We start from the raw sequence: 22800 nt of genomic DNA, 5'->3' as shown, positions 1-22800 counted from the left end.
TTCAATGTTGTTTTGTAATTAAAATACATTTAATACATTTATAACAATATTTAACAATACTTTATTATTTTCAACAAAACAAGTTAATTAATAAAATTAATTAAATAAAAATTTTACTGTTCAGACTTAAAATATTTTAATTTAAAACTTGGGTTCTTAATTATAAAATAAAACATAAGTAACTTCTTTAATCTATATATTAAAAAATCTTTTAAATTAATAATACAACCAATCTTGACCCGCTTCTTTTTTTTTAATATTAAATATATGAGGTATACAAGCTTCTTTTGCTACATTATAGGCCAATTTCTGAACTTCTTTCACAGTAAATCCAAAAAATCTAGATTCCATTTCTGGTATGTGCTCAACTTTTTTTTTTCAAAGAAGGTCAAAAAGTGCTAGGTCGACTTAGTGTTTTCGTAACACCAATAGCTAATTTATTTTTGTCCTGACATTGACGACGAAGAGTAGCTTGAACATTACATTTTTTAGACGCCTTAAGCCAACCAATTTCTTTTTTGTCTATAGCAGATATAGCTTTTTCATATCACTTTCTGTCCATAACTGTCGTGTGGTTTTACGTTTATAATTCGATACCATTGTAACTAGAAGTATAATAAAAATTAAATTAAATTAAATATAAAAAATAACTCAGGCAAAATGACACAGTAGTTTGTCATTTTGCCCAGCATTATAATAAAATATTTCGAATAATTTCCTATACAATTAATATCAGTAAGGAAGATAATAATACAATTATATTGTAGCTTACCTTTCATTCTCCAACATGGGATCTTAAAAAATTTACAAAATATGAAAATGATAGTATAAACTTAGAGTCTTAAAAGTACAAAAAAATCATTATCACTAATTACACATTTTTATTTATCATTTCATTTATAATATTATTATCAGTTGTCTTAGGTAGTTATAATACTAAAGAGCTTATAACACATGCTTAGGGAATTTTAAAAGTTCTAAATTAGATCATTCTAAAATCGATTCTCAGCCTATCCTAGGACTACTCATCACGAAAAATTAACTTTGAATGATTTTAACAAAAAATGAAGTGTCATATCTAGAAGGATTAAACCATTATAGTATTATACTTGTCATGTTACAATGCTACATTTATAACTAATAAAATATACATGTTCTAATGGCAATTTAAAAACTGATATCTTCTTTACTTACAACTCTAAATATACAATATAAATACTGTAATATTGTAATCATTCTAAATATTCTCTAATGTATAATATGTACTGTTTGAGTTATATGTATTTAATGCTTACCCGTCCCTTAAGTTTGGTTCTGCATTTCCGTTTCTCTTTTAAATATAATTTGTTTCTGAAAGTGTTTAAAAAAAAAAGTTATATTTTTAATTAAATTATTTACTTATAAATTGTTTTTTCAGACATTTTGTGTGGTATCAAAAAGGTTCAGAAAAAACTATATACATCGTTTTACAGCTACCAAGTCTTTCTTCGCATTTTCACCATGGAATTTATTTCGCCAACTATGCATTTATATTTCAACAAATCAAATATTTGATTATGTGGTGATGACCACTATTTTGCTCAATTGTGTCTTCCTAGCCAAAACTGATTCGGTTGATGAGGCTGAGTAAGTTAAATAAAACAAGAAGTACACTAACTCTAAAAATTAATTTATAAATATTTTTGATCTCAGAGAAAGGGGGTTAAAGTCGATATAAGCATATTTTAAGAAAATTTGTATTTACTTATTTAGTTAATTATAAAAAATCATATTAGAATTCTGCTGATTGGATTAAATTATAAGATAGAAGCACAATTTTCATAAAAAAAAAGTCAAAAATCTGTTTCAGCAGTAAGTACATAATAATTACTGTATTATAGGTCGATAAATATGATCAAAAATACTCAACAAGCTAGCTTAAATAAAAAAGGCTTGTGTTTAATATTGGAATTCTTGATTATTATATTTATTAGTTAGATAAAATCAATGAGTATAATTGTTTAGCAATAGTAATCTTATAAGTAATTAAAATCATACGTGCATGATTTTTTTTTCATTTGGAAAAATAATGACCTACATTTTTAAAGTGTTTTTTGTGTCTTCGTGTACAAGATGTTTCTTAGAGAATACGAATGATACGAAAAAAAAATAAAAAATAATTTTTATAAACAAAAGTACGCTGAAGTACATAATATCGGTACATCTAAGTAAGTAATTATTATACAGTAATTGTTTAGGCTAATGAACATTTTCGCCTTCATTAGTTATTGCTAGACACCCTTGCAAATTATTTTAAAGTACCTATAACCATAACTTACATCCTTTTTAATTTTTCAGGTTTGTTTTACTCGGGAGGAGGGCGCGAGACTTATTTAATTGATTATATAAGATTAAAATAATGCAGAGAATTATTAAGCTTAACAATCAGCGATTTCTCTAAACAAATTATTATAAGTAAATAATAGTAATAAAAATAATTAAATATTTTAGATACGTTTTCTTAGCCATCTACACGGCCGAAATGGTAATCAAAACTATATCAAAGGGGTTTATACTAAATAAGTATACATACTTGCGGAACCCGTGGAATTGGCTTGACTTCATTGTTATTACTTCAGGTTACGCCACAATCGGCATGGATGTAGGAAATTTAGCTGGATTACGAACGTTTCGAGTGCTTAGAGCATTGAAAACAGTATCAATTATGCCAGGTAATACAATGCATAGATATATACTGGGTGGAACGTATCTGTAATACAATTCACGAAACACCTATAAATCTATATATATGTAGTATACATAGATTTATTAACTATAATATTTAAATATATTTAAAAACTTATGTATCTTTATCCAACGTTTAATACATACAATCCTTCAAATGTTAAATAATTATACGACGTCCAATAAACTGATAACTCTTATGATTTTTGATGCATTTATCATTTTGATTTAATTTTTTTTAAACAACTTTTGCATCCTTAAATTACATCAAAACATATCTTCTATTTATCTTTTAATAATAAAATTTTTTTAATTTTAAAATGGCTATTTTGCAGAGTATTTTTTACAAAAAAAATTAATTGGTCTAGTAAATTAATCGTAAAAAAATATTAAAAGTTAATAATACGTTTTAAATAGTGTAAATTATCTTTCGAAACAAAATTACTTATTTATCAGTCAATAATCAGACCAGTCTGGTCTTATGGTATACAAATATGGGGACCAGCTAAACCATCCAATATTCGACCAATACAATCCCTTTCAAAATATAACATTACAAATGTTAACTGGTGGGCCGTGGTATGTAACAAATAATAACCCACACTAAGATTTAAACATCAAAACTGTCAAAGAACTTACTATTTTACACTATACTAGATTTCACTCAAAACTTAATACAAATTCAAACCTTTTAATTAAAAAAATGTACACAACTTCAATACCTGACAACCCACCACGAAGACTCAAACGTAAATGGAACCGAGACCTACTGATTTAACAAATTAACGACAGCAATAAAACCATAACTTGTATACAGCTTCAACTAAAACTAATCGAGGTGTTACCAATGGGTGACTTCATTTTAACGCTATTAATATAATTGAATAAATCAACAAAAAAACTTATTGTAAATGTTATGAACAGATTTTTTTTTAATAAAGAAAGAAAAAAATAATAGTGTATAATGAATTATTTTATAATTATATAAATATGTAAATTATTCAAACCTACTACTTCGGTTTTATCGTTATAATCGGAATCCATTTTTTTTGTATTCGTTATTTTAATTGTTTTCTATTCTTCGAGATTCACTCAAATATTTTAACCATATTAAAATAGTTACTAATCATATTAAATTAGAATATATTAATAAAAATTAGTATATTCTACTAATAAAAAATTGAGATTATTCCTAAAATATATCAGCAAAAATAAAATAAAGCTTATGTTGAATATTGTATTGATGAGATTGTGAAATACTAATTACTTATATAATCAGTTATGATGTCAATTTTAATCCTCAATGCCAAATGCATATATTTCCGGTGATGATTCCCGTTTAATAACAGTTACATCGTTGTTTGTCGCTTAAATTATAATTACTAATGTAATTTAATCGTTTGGAAAGGATAATTGATTGTAAGATCATATTTCATTGGACCAAATTAAGATTCGACACATCAAAAGAACTTGAATTATATTTGTATCTTCAATACATTATCCTCAATAATTGTAAATATTTTTCTCAATAATTTTTTTAGGGGACAATATCTCAATAAATTACTTTAGTTAAAAACGATAAAATTTTAAGTAACTTAACTTTGTCGTGTAACTTTAACTTATGAGTACCATCGTTTTTTTTTTTTTGACAAGTTAGTTTTTAGTAACTTTACAAATCAGAAAAAAATTATTAACTTACTTAGCCTTAACTGAATATTTAAAAAAAAAAAAAAAGACCACTCTCTACACTTAAACATTTTTTTCTTCTCAATTTTTTGAAAATGTTTCGTAATCTCTAATAATTTATAACCTATGTCTTATTAAGGTTTTCATACGCTCAAAAGGATTACAAAATGAAAAACTAACCAATAAAGTTTACTACGTGAAATCTGCTGATAAATGATCATCATGCCATCTTTTTAATATAGAAAGTGTGAATAATTTGATTTATAAACTAGAATTTCTGACTAAACTAATTATAGTTATTGTCCCGTACTAACATTTACATATTTATACTTTTTTAAAACCGTTACTTTTGATTTTTAGTTAGCTCATTTTTTTGACCTCGATACTGTTTACACGGTAATATATTTTATTTTCTGAGAACTAAAGACACGCGATTTTAAAATTAAATATCATTACCATAGCCATCAATTTTCATTATAAAATTATTTAACAAATGGAACTTAATTTTTTTGAACTTATCTAATTCTTTCTATTTATTTTCAGGACCCCTAGATTAAAATTTAAATTCGATACGTCTGTCCATAAATACAACAACAAAAGTTTTACTTTGGAACTTTTTAATGCTTTTTGTCTAAATGTTCAAAACATACATTTCGTTTGTTTTATATAATTGCTTTCAATTAATTTACGAATAAAAAATATTTTCATTTATAAATTTTAAAATTTAGCTATTCAGAGATTTAATAGAAGCTTGTAGCATAGCAAGCGCACAAATTAATTAATCAATTAAATAGTTTGAATATATATAATATATTATTTAGTGTATTAGTTAGTACAAAAATATTACTGCCAAATTAGCTATAATTTATTCAATTATCAATATTTTATACAAGTTCTAAAAAATATATAAAAAGTGATTTAAAAGAGAAAGTCTAGAAATATTTAAAATTTACAGCATAAAAATAATCCATACATCTAATAATTTATGAAACACAAATTGTGTTACGAAATTAACTCATAAATCTTTCCAAACTTTACTGATGTACATTTGTTTGATTTAATTCATACATGTTTCTGTAATATAAGTTATTAAATAGTAAAACACATTAAATTTAGGGGTATTTATTTTTAATCAAATATTTATAAAAAGAGATATTTAATAGTTTATTACATTGTACTGATATCTTAAAAATGTAAGCATATAAAATACAACTTAATTATGTATTTATGAGTCAAGTTTTAAATGTTTCATTACTTTTTTGTTTTATTATTTATTATATTAGTATCTGATTGAACATTATATAAGTAATAATTTATTAATGTTAATAATAATAATAACCTTATCAATGATTACTAGTTTCATTACGGAGTAGTCAATGTTAACTAAAAAATCATAGAAAGGTAATGAGTTTCAATCACATTACTTATTTCTTAATTAATAGTATTCAAAGATATAATTAAGTACCCATGATTTTTTAATGGGCAGAGAAACAAATACAAAAAAAAATTTAGTGACCGTTTTTAGATGATTTGTTTTTTTTATTAAATATTGATTTTGCACGACTAATGGCGAATTAACTGTATTAGTCCTTTATGGATATTCTATTGGATATCCTATTAGATAGTGTAGTTTCAATCTTTAAATAGCTCAATGATGCAATTTTATTTATTATAAATAGTTTTAAATCAGCTTATATATTTTTAAAATATTTTTTTAGTTATGAACGTATTAAAGCTTTCATGGATTGTTATATCATTTAGAATATTTACAGACAAATATAACTCTTCACAGAGTTCATCTTTGAACCTGTAATTATCGCTTCAAAGAAATCGATATTTCTGTAAAAAATTAAATTAATTTTTTAGATTCTATTTTTCATAATTGATCATCTGTTAGTTTATTGATTTAAACTGAATAATTGTCCAATTTTATGTAATGAAAGTTAAGTTTAAAAAGCATAAAAATCTCGCGTGCTTAAACACATAAAAGAAAAATATTAATTAATGTATAATGTAGCAAAGGCACAGAAATGACCTCATTAAAGTAGGTTTTAACAGTCGTTGTACATTTTTAAGCTATTACATCCCACGTAAACCTCATTTTGTAATTTATTCACCGCATGTATCATAATTTAATAATTAAAATTTAATAATAACTCAATGTGTCACATTAAAAACTCATTTATCGATTTCAATAATACGAGCACATTTTTTATAAATAAAATTTTTCCTATTAAAGAAGAGTACTTTTAAACTACTTATTCATTGTTTAAAAGCTAGCACAATGTTCGATCCGAGACAAAAACCTAAACTTATAGAATCAAGTAAATAAAAAACCTTTTATGTCGATTTTATCACAGTAAATTCTTTATGGATTATAAATAATATACTCGACAGCTGCTGTCTATTCTTTTTTTATATAAAATATTTTTTATGATGTTTTATGTTGTATATTAATATTTTAATCAATCAACATTGTGATATTTGAGCGTATGAATATTTAAAGATGTCACACATTTTAAATAACAGTAATTTTTATATTGAAAANGTATATTTATATTGTATATCAATCAACATTGTGATATTTGAGCGTATGAATATTTAAAGATGTCACACATTTTAAATAACAGTAATTTTTATATTGAAAAAATACAATTTATTTACCTTAAATTTATAATTAAATGAATTTGTTCGTTAAATAGTATATAACTACTTTCAAAGTGAGTAATTAATTTGAATACCTAAACTAAACAATTAACGAGCGTGACCAACGACAGTTAATAAATTATAGTTCCGGTCCAGCTGTAAACCGTCTTTATACACGTTTCCCTTGAGTTCAACTGTTTGACAAGTACCGTAGATAACTATGACCAAAGAACACAAACTTTCAAAAAGAATGTATCCAAGTTGGTCAACAAAAATATTTTTATTCTAAAGCGTTTACAAGTGTAAAATTTTAACTCGAGATTAAATGGTATATTTGATAGTTTTCATGACTAAATAAAGACATAAATATATTCCTCATTTAAATGGTTATAAAATTCTTCAGACTTCATTACAATAAATTCAATTTGTAGATTATTTTTTTGTCATTATGCGTTCAACGATGCTGAACGTTTTATAAGTTATTTTCTTATGGATTAAACCATTAAATTTGTTTAAATTAAATGGAATCTGAGCCTATTAATATATAGGATATAGCGTTATTTAAATTAATAATGTCTTTGATACACATTCCTTTTCCCGTATGTAACCTTCTTAACACATACTCTCACTTGTTGGCAAGGGAATGCAAAAATTTAAAAAAATAGATCACCAGAAAAATACATTTTTAAAAAAAGTTTAGTACACAATAATTTTTATTAAAAGTATAATATATTGACGAGTATTCTGAATTCTTAAATCATTACTCGTCCTGTTATCTATTCAGTACATTATTGTTTACAAATCAACACTACTGTAATATACATAATTTTAAAACTAAAAAAAATATATTATAAACATAATTTATCCATTTTAGCTTTGATGCGAAGCTGAGAAGGTATTACTAAGATGTGTTTTTTTTTTTTTTTGTTTGTTGCCACTTTTTCTCAGCTCTCACCGAACCGATTTCTTTCAATGATACGTCGTATCAAATCGTATCTAGTCGAAGATATTACCCTCAAAAATTGAAAAAAATTCCCTCGTTCCTCGTAAATGGGGGAAACCACCAAAAAAATTACAAATTTAAAAATCGCTAATTTTCGAAATTTTTTCAATTTTTTTTACTTAAAATTGCTATAACTTTTTTAAAATTAACCAAATCAATATAGTTTTTTTTTATAGATGCATAATGTCTTTACCTATCATTTGGTTTTTTTTTTATATGTGACCCTTTACTTGCCCACAGGGGGGTATTTAAATGACAACTTTTTCACAAAAAATTAATTTTTTCAACTTGATTTTTGAAAATGTTCCGGAAGGTCTGAAACTTTTATATATATCTTAAATTAAAGCTAATGTAATTTACTTTATTATGCAAAAAAAAATTCGGACTTTATTTTATCTTCACGGTGAAAATGACTATCGAATGGTATTATTGTGTGAAAATTCTCGATTTTATTTTTTACATTTTTAACTTTATAATGCTATGACATATTGAAAAATGTATGGATCAACATTATTTTTTTATGAGAAATAATATTTTTTAATAATCCCTTTTTCATTCGACATACTTTATCTTAATTAGGATATTAATAATGAACTAGCAGATCATGTAGCTTTTGGAATAATCCACCAATTTTCTAAAATTAAACACTATCTAAAGATTTGCATCGAATCGTTTTTTTTTTATAGTGATTTTAATCACTGTCAGATATCATTATACTTGATCCATCTATGCTACGTCACCACTGTGCCGCGACCCCCCTGTGCTGGGTTTTTTATTTTACTAATATCAATAAAAAAAAATTTTCAACTGTGTATTTTTATTTATTTTGAAGGGGGGTATTTTTAAGTTCCCTATAATGTTTAATGTGCTCTTTTTTTTACAAAATGAAATAATAACCGATTAAATCTCACCGATTAACCGTAATAATCTTATACGATTTTTTTACTTATTAATATAAGTGTTTCTAGTTCCTCTATAATAGAACTTCTAAAAAAAAAATTAAAACAATTACTACTCTATTTGAATGAGTTTGTACAATAGTTTTCAAATATTTATTATTTTTAGCACGGAATTAATTTTAGTTTAGTAAAACTTGTATATAATGGTTTTATCTCAGTACAAAAATTATATTTTTACTTGTCCTTATTATTTTAAAAGTTAAACTAGGTAACAAACTCTTTATTTATTTATTTAATTAAAATTCTACTATAATATTAGTTACATTAGTTGATTTTAAACTACGTTTTAAACGGATTGAAACTTTAAAATTTAAAAGAAAATGGCTATTAGAGTATGTAAATTAAGTTTTTAGAATGCAAATATTTTTTCAAATATTTCTATGAAAAGTATTACATTTTTAGATTATTTTAATCTATGATATTTCAACTGTTATTATATAGTTTAATTGTCATTTAGTTTAACTTAAAAATTTACAAAAAGAATGTATTCAAAAAAATGAAAATGTTTTGAACTTAATTAATCAATTTTTAAATAAATAGTAAAATTACATTAATAATCATGGGAAATAAAATTAATTCTTCAGTGACCCATTATTTTTTCCCCAACAAAATCTTTACACTCAAAATTTGACTACTTTTAATTATTAAAAAATCCTCTCTTAAGTCCATTGTTCAAATTTCATAAATAAAATTACTCAAAAAAAAATGATTACGATTATATAGTTGGATATATTATATTTATATAATCGATATTATAATTTGTATATAATTTATATGGGTTATACTATATATATATATATATATATATTTATGACTGACTGGTTTGTTGAACTGAATCAATTATTTTTAATTTTCTTATATAAAATATTTGTATTATGGCTCACAATCAGATAAATTTTTTAAAAGAATATTTTTCTTTGAGTTAATTATTAAACATTAATTGTTATTGAATCAATTCTTGCACTATTTATAGATTTTTCCTTTGAAAAATTATAGCACATTAACTTGCTATAATTGATTTAAGTGTAATTTATTCATCCTTTGATTTTAAAAATTAATTGGCTAATTTTTTTTTTAGGTCTCAAGACGATCATCAATGCATTGTTACATTCCTTTCGTCAATTAGCTGAAGTTATGACGTTAACTATATTTTGTTTGATGGTCTTCGCTTTGTTTGCTCTACAGGTTTATATGGGCGAGCTTCGAAACAAGTGCGTCATGATCAACGAAAATAGTGTAAACTGGCAGATGTAAGTATTGTTTAATGCTTTTCTTGTATACATTATGCGTTTCGCTTTGGATGTATAAAGTATCATTTCTCCTGGAATAAAGTCAGAACATTTGAAATATTAATTATATAGAAATGAAATTAATAACAATTAGGTTACAATTTATAGTGTTTCGGATAGTTTCTAAGATAAAATAATAGGTAACATATTAATATAGATACAGATGCATTAGCAAAATGTGTTCAAGGTACATTTTCAATCCCAATATATTAGAGATATTATTTTAAAATGTACAATATTCAACATAATTTATTTATAAAAAACTTTTCAATTTTTGAGAAAGTTTCGGGACATCTCCGCTATTGAAGTCTTTATAAAATAAAGCGTTTTATAAGTACTTAATGAATAAAAATGATACTATTTTTAAAAATTATTTGACTTAAATGTTAAAAAACACAAAATATTTGTAAACATTTCGTTACTTTTTTTTATTGTGCTATAACTCTTAAAAAATGCACTGACTCTAATGGCATATACAAGAAATAATAAGCCGCCTTTTTTTATGCTTTTTTTGAAATTTAATGAAAACCCCAAGTATAAGATGGGTTTGAAAGAGACAACCCAATTTTAACTCAATTTTCGAAAATGTCTTGGAACGTCTGCCCTATTTAAACCTATATCAAATTAAAGCGTATTAAGCATACTACAATATAAAAATAAATTACCCCAACAGTTGTTCTACTATAAGAAATCAACCGTTAGATTAAAAAAAAAATTCTTCATTTTAAGTTAAGCAAACAATTTATTAAGTATTTAGTATAAAATATTTATTATTTAAAACAAAAAAAAATATGTAATTGCAAATATATAAATTATTTTGAAGTATAACTAATTTGCATCAAAGCTTTTTTATGATAGTGACGTTAATCAATGTCATATGTCATTTATATATGTCTCCACTGTACCGCAACCTCACTGTAATAGTAACTTATTTTATATTGTTTATAACTGAAGCTAGACACAATGACATGTATTTAAGTAAGAATTTGCTTAATTATTTTATCAGAGAAACAGTAAATTTTAAATTAAACACGTAGTATTATAAGATATATTTTATAGTATTTTACAAACTATTTACCTACAAATCCTAGGTAATTTTTGATAAATGTTAGAAAAATTATCATTAATTCTTTCTTTTTATTTGTTCGACTATTCTTTGTTTTTATTTGAGTTGAGAATTTATATTTTTTTTTAAGGATAAAGAATGAGAGATTAACTAATTAAAAACTTATCAGCAGCCTAAAAGTTTCGGACACAAACAACAATTTAATAAAATATTAAGCGACATGGATCAATATTTAACAAATCAAAATCGCCCACTATTAGTATGATTTCAGTTATTCTATAAATTAAACCGAATAATCTAATTGAAACTGGAAAGTTGATTTGCTCTTGTTGTTTTAAATCTACATTAATCAATGGCAAATACTTGTAACTCCATAAAACCTAATGGAATTTTCTTCAGATTAACTTCAAGGCTTATAGTTGAGGAAATAAGTAACCAAGATAGTAATATTGCGAAAAACGAGAAAATGTAATTTGGAAATGTGTGATGGTATATTGATGCCACTATATAGAATCAAATACTACCTTGATACTATAGTCTAATCTTCGATATTCGCTCACTACTACAAAATGTGTATTTTTGGTAAAATGAACTTGTGTAATAACTCCGAACGGCAAACGATTTAGTACGAATAACATATTCCAGACATTAGTTAACAACTATTTATAAATATAAACATTTTTAAATAACTGCATTGAACAAAATGTTCTACGCGTATGTGTTTTCTTATACCTAATACAAACTATACATAAGAACACAATTTATAATGTGGTAATAATTTAATGTGATTATAGAATTATTATGGAGTTTAATAAATTGTTTCATGTTTGTGATATTACCTTTAAATATTCAAATTCTAAGAGATAAAAAAAATATATACAATTGGTTTATTTCAATTTTTATTTATGTAAAATTACTATTTAATACTTAACGATTTTAAAAAATAATCATAGCACATTCCCTCGAAAATCATTATATTTTTTTATGTTCTAATAATTAGGAATTATTAATTATAGAAAATTAAGCTGAATAAATAATGTAGCATCGGCAGACTGTTTATGATTTTTATTTCAAGTTTTTGTTTGTTTTCATTTGTAAAATTATTTATAAAATATAGCATAAAAATACTTAGTGTCTCGGATACATTTGTTCACTTCTTATACTATTTAACTCAGACTGATTTTTTCAGATGGATAAATAAAAAAGAAAATTGGTTATCGGACAATGAAGGCAATCCAATGCTGTGCGGAAACGTTACCGGGGCGAGGTGAGAAATAAGCGTTAAATATTTTAGTGAGTCCTTCGCGTTATTTCACTTTATTTCTTGAGTTTTTAACTTACCTGCATAAAACTAACCACTTAAGTACCGACGAGACTATGGGAAGTTTTACACAGAGGTAACACATATATTTCATTTTTTGGTTTGTATCAGCGAATTTATATAGTACGTTGGATCAAAACAAGTACTTGCCCTGAGTTTGTTGGTTTGCTTTTATTTATTTATAAGTATTTCTTTAACGCTGTACAGTACACAATGTCAGACTTTAGAAATGAATTGAAATTTATGGAACATATTTCAAACACGTAGATGGTAAAAATAAAAAAATCTCAAGATCACACAAATGCATTGTTTATCGAATGCATGTACAATAAACCTATTTATCATGAAATATAAAAATACATAACTATAAATACAATTTTAAGGTGTCCTATCATTAAAATTAGTATAAAATACGACTGGAAGATATTTTTATAACATTATAACTATAATGTTTTAAAACGATAATAACTGTATCAATAAGTTTTAGATTACAATAACATTTATTAAAACAAAAAGATGAATATAACGTTAGAGTTATAAAAACCCCTTTTTAACCTATGTATAATGTATTATAACGATAAAAAATGATATAAATAAATATTTTTTTAAATGTTTAAAATAAAAATAACATAATTAAAAATTTTTAAATTAATAAAAAATGTCGTATAAAAAAGACTAATTTTCAATTTCATTTCCAGGCATTGTCCATCTGGGTACGTTTGTATAGGTATTGGACCAAATCCTAATTATGGTTTTACAAATTTTGACAATTTTCTTTGGTCTATGTTGACTACATTCCAATTAATAACATTGGACTACTGGGAAAATGTGTACAACATAGTAAATATAAAAATTATTTTATTCTACTTTAATATTAGTCATTTTATTTTATTAAAACGTTTCCACAAATATATTGATTGAAAAATAATGTGGTAAATTAATTTTAATGATTGACATTTTAATTTTAATTTATAAGGCGGCCAGAGTAATTCAGTCGGGAAAGCATCAGAATCCAACACCAGAGGTACGGGAGTTGGATTCTGGTCAGTAGAGCTGTATAGATTTTTTCGTTCTCTCTAATAAGCGTTAATATTCACTAGAGATAACATAAAGTGCAAATCTATTTATATAAATAATTTAATTTGAATAAATTTATCGTACTATTTTATTTTAAGTATAAATTAAAATTTTACGTGAGAATTAAACTTGTTTAGAAAATTGTTATTAAAGTAAAAATAAAATAGAACTTTAAAAATAAAAAAAATTTTGAGAAACTCATAAACATGCATGTTTATGAATGAAATATTCCAAGAAAATTATATGTATTATTTACGAGTTAGAGGAAATTGCTAAAAGAAGTCAGCAATGATGTAAACAAATTCATTTGAATAAAATATCAAAATAATATTATTAAAATAAATTGTAGTTTTTTTTTAATAACACATTTATAAAAGTTAATTTTTTAATAAATATATATATATACATTTGTCATGGTGCTTATGAGACAGAAAGACCATTTAAATAATAAAACGAATAACTTCAGTTAATTTGAAAATAACATAACATCAAAAATCATCTATACAATTTGACATATTATTTATATTTAAACTTTTTAGTTCTGATGTTAAAAAAAATAGTTTTATACATAATATTAATGAGGATGACCTACTTAATCTCAACCTACATTATATTTGAGTATAGGGTTAAGTAGATAGCAAGTATAATTGCTACCAAAATATTTTCATTATTTAAAATATCAATTAAAATTAACGCTAAACAGTTTATTTTTGGTGGTAATAATATTAATGAAATCTATTATAATAAGTGAATTATGATTGATATGAAGTTTTTTTAATGCATAAATTATATAATTTTTTTAAAACTACAAACATTTTTTTTTGTTGTTTGATACAGCATAAGAAATTTAATTTTTTAAATATTTGTGTTCTTATATTAAAGATGATTCCTCTAAACCCTGTCATCTCAATATATTTTATTTTTATAATTTAGTTCTTTTATATATAATTATATAATTTATTTTAATATTCTATAGTCATATCGATTGTCTAGTGCATAAAAAGAGGTAAATGACTATTTTGGCGTTAAATTAGCTCATCGATATATTTAAAAAGTGAAGAAAATGAATGTTTTTTTAGAATCAATCATAGACTCATATAATGTTTTGTATTTGGGGTGCTTAAGTTTCAAGATAAAAAAAAAATTTTTCGCTCTGCTCAAAATAATGTTCTCAACTTTTTTTAATCTATTTATAAGTAAACAATTATGTGCATCATTACATGTAGGGTGTTCAGTAAATAAGGAAACATTCTTATATTGTTAAATATTGATAAATATTTAATTTCATGACAGTATCATTTTCTGTGTTTCAAATATTGAATAAAATTTATCTATATAGTAATATATTATATGAATAAAGTTTAAAAAATTTGTTAAAATTGTATTTAATTTTTTTTAATATCAACTTAGAATTGATAAAATCTTAATAATGTCTTTCTGTTGTTCTATAAATTTTATGGACAGATATCAAAATAATAAATTATTGTGAATTAATAATTTGTTACGCATTATTATGTGTTGTAATTGTCTAAATAGGAAACACTTTTAATAACTAAAAAAATATATTTTTCATAAAACTCATAATCTTTTAAATCTAAAATAAGTAATAAAAAAAAAAAAAATTTACTGGAGAACTGATTTAATAGTTAATCGAGCCATATAAACTACAAGTTAAATATCACTATTATTAACATAATATAATTCATTATTTTATAACGTCTCTACCCTGCAATTTTTATATTTAAGACTAAACAGTAGCCAGACATTAAACTATGATATAATAATATGTATAATTTAAAGGAAGTAATTGATATAAGGTTTGAACAATATACTTTATAAGATATTATGTCTTTAAATTGTATTATGCAAAATACTATTACAATTTAAGTAACTAAAAATTATTCTTGTTTTTAATATAACAGTAATGCTTTTATGAAAATTTTTTTAAAATCTTACACATGATTCTATAAAAAATTATGTTTAGATTGAATTTCATGATTGGGTTTAATGATAAATTATTTATGTGTTAATTAATAAATAACTAACTTAAGTTGTATTATATCCTTTGTCTTAAATGTGATGTAATTGGTCTTGATTCCCAAATGGATAGTTAATTTTAAGTTAAACAAGTTCGCTGTTTACTAAGTTGTTAAAATATTTACACGCACATCTCTAGATTTATTGAATTTATACGATCAAAATCCATCACCCGCAACGACTTGACAAACAAACGTAAGTGATGGAAAGATGATAAAAAAAAATTTGAATCGTTAGTATACAAAAGTAAAGATGAAATATTTCGTTTGCTTCCAACCTGCATTATTATTTAGGTCATGCAAACCCTAAGTATTAAGAGATTTCTAGTGGTTTTCATCACACTGATAAATCTTGACTGTCGTGTGATTTTTCTGTCAATCTGTTCACGACGATGTCATCAACACGATAAATTAATAATAAAGAGAGACTAACTACCGGATGTTTTTCAGGTGTTGGCTACGTGCGGTCCAATGAGTGTTATATTCTTCACCGTAGTCGTATTCTTTGGTTCGTTTTACCTGATAAATCTCATGTTAGCTGTGGTTGCCCTGAGTTACGAAGAAGAAGCGGAAATCACACAAGAGGTAAACCACTATACTATCACCGTCTATGTCTACTGTAACACTTTTTTTCAATTGTTGTTTGTATACGAACCCAACAGCTACTCGTATAACCTAAAATTTTTCAGGAAACAAGATAGCAATGAATGAAAAGCTATCTTGTGTATCAATGTTTTATTTTGTTTATTTGTTTAAATATAGCAGATTACTTGCAAATACTTAATTTTTGTTACTTTCAGAGGAGTACCCAGAAATTTTTAATTACAATGAGTGATACTATAATTTTTTTTCAAAAACACAATTAATGATTTACATAATAATCATTCTTTTTTTGATTCTAAAAATAATATTTAAACGAGATTATTCGTAACTTTTGGTATAATGAATGTTTCAATAAGATACATATCTTTTATACTGTCTTACAGTACGCAAAACTTCACTTTAAAATGCGTATTGTAATATAATAATAAACCTAGAAACACATTCTTATATTTATTTTAAGAATTCGCTTGCTCTTACTGATTAATGTACTTCAAAAAATATTTTCAACTTTGTTTAAGTTCTTTATGTGTCATTGACTTCTTTTCATACACGCGTTTATAAAATTTTTAATTTTTTACGATTTTTTAATGTTATCAGATGTTAGACCATATTATGTTAACGACGGAAATAAACATTATCTTATTACGTTATTTACTGGCAATAGTACGCGATTTCTTTTCCATGAAAATGATTAACGTTTGGATGAGCATCTGTAATTGACTTGAAAAATCAAGTAGAAGAAAATTAAGTTTATCAAAAAATATATCTAAGACACGGGTTTTTAATTAAATAGGATCACGTGTCTAAATTTAATTGTGAATAATAATGAATAAGCGAATGTATTATTAAATCTCCTATTAAGAAATATCCTATTACAATATGGTACCAATGATAGAATCACGCAAGTTAATAATTATTAACTTTTGATAACAATTATAATTGTTATCAAAAGGCTAGGAATTTGTATTCTTGTATCGTTTAAACAAGTTTTCTACAGAAATGGTTATTTCAAATTTTTCTTGCAAAATGATAAAAACATTTTCGTGTGTTAACTACAAGTGTTCGATGTGTGTCCTAGTTAAATTTGATGAGTTATCAATTTTAACTTGGAATACATGTTTTTAGTAAAACTCGAATGAATTAAAACCCGACACTGAAATTCCTATAAATAGTGAATATTAAATAAAATTATTGTAAATTTGAACATAGTTAACAAGTCAGTAGACATCGTTCCATAATATCATTCAATGCGTCCTAAGCCCAGAATATTAACGTTATCACTACTTTCCACTTAGTCATCACTCAGACAAATTCTAAGAATCTATTTTCAGAAATATACATAGGGCAATAATATTTTACTAAGTACAAAAACACGAAATATGTCTTCAGTAATTTTGTATTATATATATATATATATATAAACGTATGTAAATATTCCAAAAATTCATTAAATTAACCAAAATTACTAATAAAAGCTAAATAACTAAATAAAGTCTCACTAAGGTACAAAAAAATATTTTCTTAACATAAATTATGTTATAATATGTTAAAAGCATTTTTTTAAAAATTATGTGTCACCCAGTTGAAGAATAAAAGAACAAAATTTATAGTTATTAGGAATATTGCCGTCTAATAAATAAATAAAATAAAAAATAATGTTTACATTATAATTTGTCGAGATAAATTTTATTCTTGTTAATTTTAACAATAGGAGAGACGAAAAGACTTGACGGATTATCGAGACGAATCAACGTTTAGTTTTGACCCCAGTCGAATACCTGTACAAAAGTTACAAGGGAAAGAGAATAGACCAAACAAAAAATTAGACGGTCGAAAAACATTACTTCTTTCGTCAGTTACAAAGAAAAGGAAGAAGTCTCGAAGACGTCGATTAAATCAAAGGCAACAGTCTCAGCAGCAAGAAGACAATCGACAATTATCAAAGGCTATTCCTAATCTGACTGATGACTGTAATGATGATGACTACTCAGGTAGTCGAATGTCTACACCTAGCCCTAAGCATAAAGTTCACCATTCAAATCCTCCCATCACAGTATGCTCAAAACCAGTGATTCCACCGCCTCAGCCGGAACCACCGCCTGGCAATACAACAGTAAAAGCTGCAGCTGACACTCTACGCCCTCACGCTCTTGTCGCACCACAAGGTAAAAAACTTAATAAATATTTTTGAAATTATAATACACATTATGTTTGTAAAAGTGTAGTGCTTAAATAAATAGTTTTTTTTTTATATTATTACCAGTGCCGAATTTACCAGACGTGAAAGGAAAATTGCATCTAGGCTTTAAAATTTTTTTGTTCTAAAGCCTCAACATTTTTTAAGGCCCAAAGAAAAAGTCATTCGTGTAGAATTATGTTGAAATTATCTTTGTTTTAAATGAAAAAATTTAATTATTGTTTTGTAAATAGGATAAGAAAATTGAATAGAGAATCGTATTTTATAATTTATATTATAACTTTTTGGAAACAGATTCGGCACTGATTGTAATGCGTTTCAGGCTTAACCATTATTATTATTATAAATAATCACCTATGACACTATGCCGTTAGTATAAGAAAATTACAAATTAGTTAATTGCTTAAAAATAGACGCTTTATATAATTATAATTTGTTAATATATATATTTACATATACATTAAATATATATATATATATTTATTTGGAAATATCCTATCACAAAACGAAGAAAAGCGATTTTTAAAATTTAAACTGGCTTAAATAGCCGTTTTAATCTTCCACCAGGCACAGCAGACTATTGTCAGGTTGGTAAAACGTATAAAGAGAGAGGATCGCCGAGTCGATTGAAATGAGAGTTGACACGTTAGATATTTCACATCTAAAAAATTGTATTGATTATTGCTCCCCTTTGAACCTACTTTCCATTAACTCTCCAGAAGGGATGTGCCCCTTCATTTTTCTTTAATGGACGCTCAGCATAAGCTTTAGTAGCCATAATTAAGTAAAAAAGTATGAATGAGGAAGAATTTCCGCCAAACCGAGTAAAAAGAATCACCCCATTAGCTCGCGGCGATACATTGTCACTCCAACAGTCGATCTTACCCATCGCAAAAGTTGTTTAATATCAATAAAACAAGATTTTATTTAGACATAATAAAGAAAATCGATTAACATGAGTTATTGTCACTTTGTAACATATGTTAATATATCAGCAATTCAAATGCTGAATATTTAATTCATTAATTTATTTATTAATGTATATTATATATATTACTTTTATATTTTATATAACATTTTTATAAAAAAGTAAAATATAATAACTATAAACTTTACAAATAATACTTCTTTCATCATATTTGTTAATTTTTTTTTTTTTTTTTTACCCTTTTTTTCTCATCAATATTTTGGTAATGTATATGAAATTGTTTTGGTTAGCAAAAGAAAAAAATGTTATAGGAACAACAACATATTAGTACTCGGGCGCCAAATTTTTGAATACGTCTACCGAATAGACTCTTTGCATACCCCAAGAATGAACATCAAGTGTTATCATAGCTTAGATTACAAATTTCTCTGAAAAAATTGTTTTAAAAATATAATAAATTTATCTAATAGCTTACTTTTATACTATGATGATTGGGCAAAAAAATGATTTGTTTTATTCAATTAAGAATCCTTCTGTAATTGTTGCTAGATAAATTGATATTTAACAATTATTTTCTGTGTTAAAAGCTATTGATGTATTAATAATAAATGATAACACTGTTACTACTTCGTTGTATAATTTAGGAAGGGAACGGTGGTTATCAGGTAGTAAACAGGGCAGTGCCAATACAAGTGAAGGAAATAATAGGGAATCGTCTTTAGACGATTCCGGTGTAGTGGATGATCACGAAGACGGCGAAGTCACTTCACTGTCACATTCACAACACACTTCTCCACAACCACAGCAAGGCGGATACCGTTATTTACCTAAGGTAACTTTCCTTCCCAACTATTTAAAAGTATTATTAGAAATCATTGAAGACATTTATAAATAAATTCGATACTTTAGAAAAAATATATCATATAATCGTAAAGCAATGTACCCTAACTAACCAATTATTGGTATTCTGAATCCTCAAACATTTTTTAATATTTTAATCAGAATAATATCTAATAGTATTCACTATTAAAAAATATCATTATCGTTACAAATGTTACTTTTATTTAATCAATAAAATAAATTACATTAAACTTTCACGCAATTAACTACTTAGACAATCAGTTATAAAATAACATAAAAAATTATATTACAACTTTGTTAATAATTTTTTTATTGTTTCTCAAGACATTCGAAAAATTTGTATAACTGATATAAAAAAATTAAGTTTTTATTATATAAAAAACAAGTATTCCTATAACGATACGGTATGTATTATATACCGTATAATTAAAAACGAAACAATATTATTATCTCGCTAAAAGTTTAAAATACTTGTCTTTTATTTTTTAATGAAGAATGACAATGATGATAGTACTAATGATGATAAAGCTGTAGCTAAGAACATTAAAGTAATCAAATGCAATGGCCTGAAAACAAAACCATTTGGTCGCAAAGGCGAAGCTGAGTACGTGTCTCAGGTGGTGGTTATTGGTATGTGTAAATTAATAACGGCTTTAAATCTATCCTCCTCTGGTCTCAACCGTGTTCTAAAACTATTTATAACACAAAATAATATTCCATAAGTAATAATTCTTAGTATTCTCATTGGTTAACAATTCCAATATAAAGTAGTAGCAATAGTATCATTATAATGTTCAAATGTATAGTAAACTTTCAATAGTTACAATTAAGGTGCATAAATCGTTTTTCTATAAGACTAATGTTCAATAAAGGTTTACTAAAAGTGGTTCTTCTCTGTAATCTATACTTGTGTAACTATATTGATCGTCGTTATAAGGTTGAAATATTATGTTATTTATAGTGATATGAAAATTGTATATTTTATTTTTTAGTAGAATTATTCGATTCGCTGTACACGCAACCTTGTTTTTCTATTGCATGTAAACTTCCTTATTTTATAGACGATAAAGTTATTTTTTTAGATTAGTTCAGATTACATACAATCACACCAGTTTATATATTTTGTATTATGACAAATGCATTTTTAATAATGATGAAAGCTTTTTAATTCAGTTATTTAAATTAAATAACATTTATTTTGCATTTTTCAGTTTATTCTTAGATTGATTAAAATAACAAATAGTGCTTAAAACTTAAACAACCATTATAACGTTATTTGACGATAGTAAACTCAATGCCAATAAAAATTTAAACACTTGCATCCAATTTTGTAGAATTCAACTCAAAGATAAATACAATTTTTTTAGCACATTATTCTTTAAATTTTGCAATTTTAATGTAAGAATCTATATTGATGCCAAACTTAAGTGCTATAATATAATTATAATACTATTATTATTAAAAAATTAATGTCCCCCGACATACTATTTTGTATATGTAAATGACCCCGAACATAACTCAAAAAATGTTACGTTGGTGTAAAACATCACCATTTTTCTATATCAATTATTTTTTATATTCATTTTGTCTATATTTTAAGTCAAATGTTATAGTTCTATAAGAAGACGGGGTAGTTACCCTATGTAAACCCCCTTTAATAAAAAAAAATTATAATAATGATTTAATTGTTTGTTATAAATACTTTCAGGGTTTATTATATTTTATTTTCTAGTTAAATATTTATATGCTTATTTAAAGAATGGATTGATATTCTTGTAAGTTATCAGGTATAAATTAAAAAAAATTTAATAATTGATAAATCAAGATATATATAAAATTAAAAAATATCAAAACAATAATCTTAATATAATAATAGTTTTCAAACAACAACATTAAACATTTTTATAATCTCAGTAATAATTAGAACTCTAATTTTTTAAATATCAATTTGATAAAAAATTTAATTACTTTGATAAGTATTTAATCATGTACTATACTTACAAATCATAAATGTAATCTGGATATAATTAATGAAATAGGATTTGCTGTTGTTTTTGGAAAATAATCCAACAATTTCTTCAAAAAATTAAATACTATCTACAGATTTGCATCGGAACTTTTTTTATAATAGTGATTTTAATCATTGTTAGATATCTTCTATATTTGTACCCATTGTGCCTGGTTATTGTAGTTTTGAAAATGTTAAAAAAAATTATTTCTTTAATTAAATATCAATTTAAAATACAAGAATTTTAAAAAATATTACATTCAAAAATAGATTTAGCATATTATATTTAAAGTTTTTAATATTTCAGTTTCTACTCATGGTTTATTGCATAATTTTTTTCTTTGAACTTGTAATTTTAATTTAATTTAAAATTTATGATAAATTTTTTATCATTTT

General features: G+C 24.5%; 1 protein-coding gene and 1 long non-coding RNA gene across 5 annotated transcripts in view; one reads left to right on the top strand and one right to left on the bottom strand.

Moving 5' to 3' along the window:
* Nucleotides 1-22800, top strand: part of LOC126904565 (sodium channel protein 60E-like) — a 69760-nt gene that overhangs the window by 16111 nt on the left and 30849 nt on the right. For 2 of the 4 annotated variants that reach the window (XM_050683687.1, XM_050683688.1), the window contains exons 3-11: nucleotides 1418-1626; nucleotides 2491-2711; nucleotides 10097-10268; nucleotides 12563-12640; nucleotides 13393-13534; nucleotides 16258-16392; nucleotides 18122-18575; nucleotides 20180-20367; nucleotides 20891-21026. In XM_050683687.1, the coding sequence (XP_050539644.1) occupies nucleotides 1418-1626; nucleotides 2491-2711; nucleotides 10097-10268; nucleotides 12563-12640; nucleotides 13393-13534; nucleotides 16258-16392; nucleotides 18122-18575; nucleotides 20180-20367; nucleotides 20891-21026 (1735 nt within the window). The remainder of the gene's footprint in view (nucleotides 1-1417; nucleotides 1627-2490; nucleotides 2712-10096; nucleotides 10269-12562; nucleotides 12641-13392; nucleotides 13535-16257; nucleotides 16393-18121; nucleotides 18576-20179; nucleotides 20368-20890; nucleotides 21027-22800) is intronic. The other 2 variants (XM_050683690.1, XM_050683689.1) reach the window with 2 other exon arrangements.
* Nucleotides 125-2711, bottom strand: LOC126904571 (uncharacterized). The gene is made up of 3 exons (XR_007703773.1): nucleotides 2573-2711; nucleotides 1296-1350; nucleotides 125-605 (listed from the first exon to the last, which is right to left on the bottom strand). It is a non-coding gene; the product is annotated as an uncharacterized LOC126904571 (long non-coding RNA).

Source organism: Daktulosphaira vitifoliae, unplaced genomic scaffold, assembly GCF_025091365.1.
Source record: "Daktulosphaira vitifoliae isolate Bord-2020 unplaced genomic scaffold, ASM2509136v1 Scaffold_4, whole genome shotgun sequence".
NCBI lineage: Eukaryota > Metazoa > Arthropoda > Insecta > Hemiptera > Phylloxeridae > Daktulosphaira > Daktulosphaira vitifoliae.
Note: the sequence above shows the minus strand (reverse complement) of the source record. Positions and strands in the feature narration are given on the sequence as shown.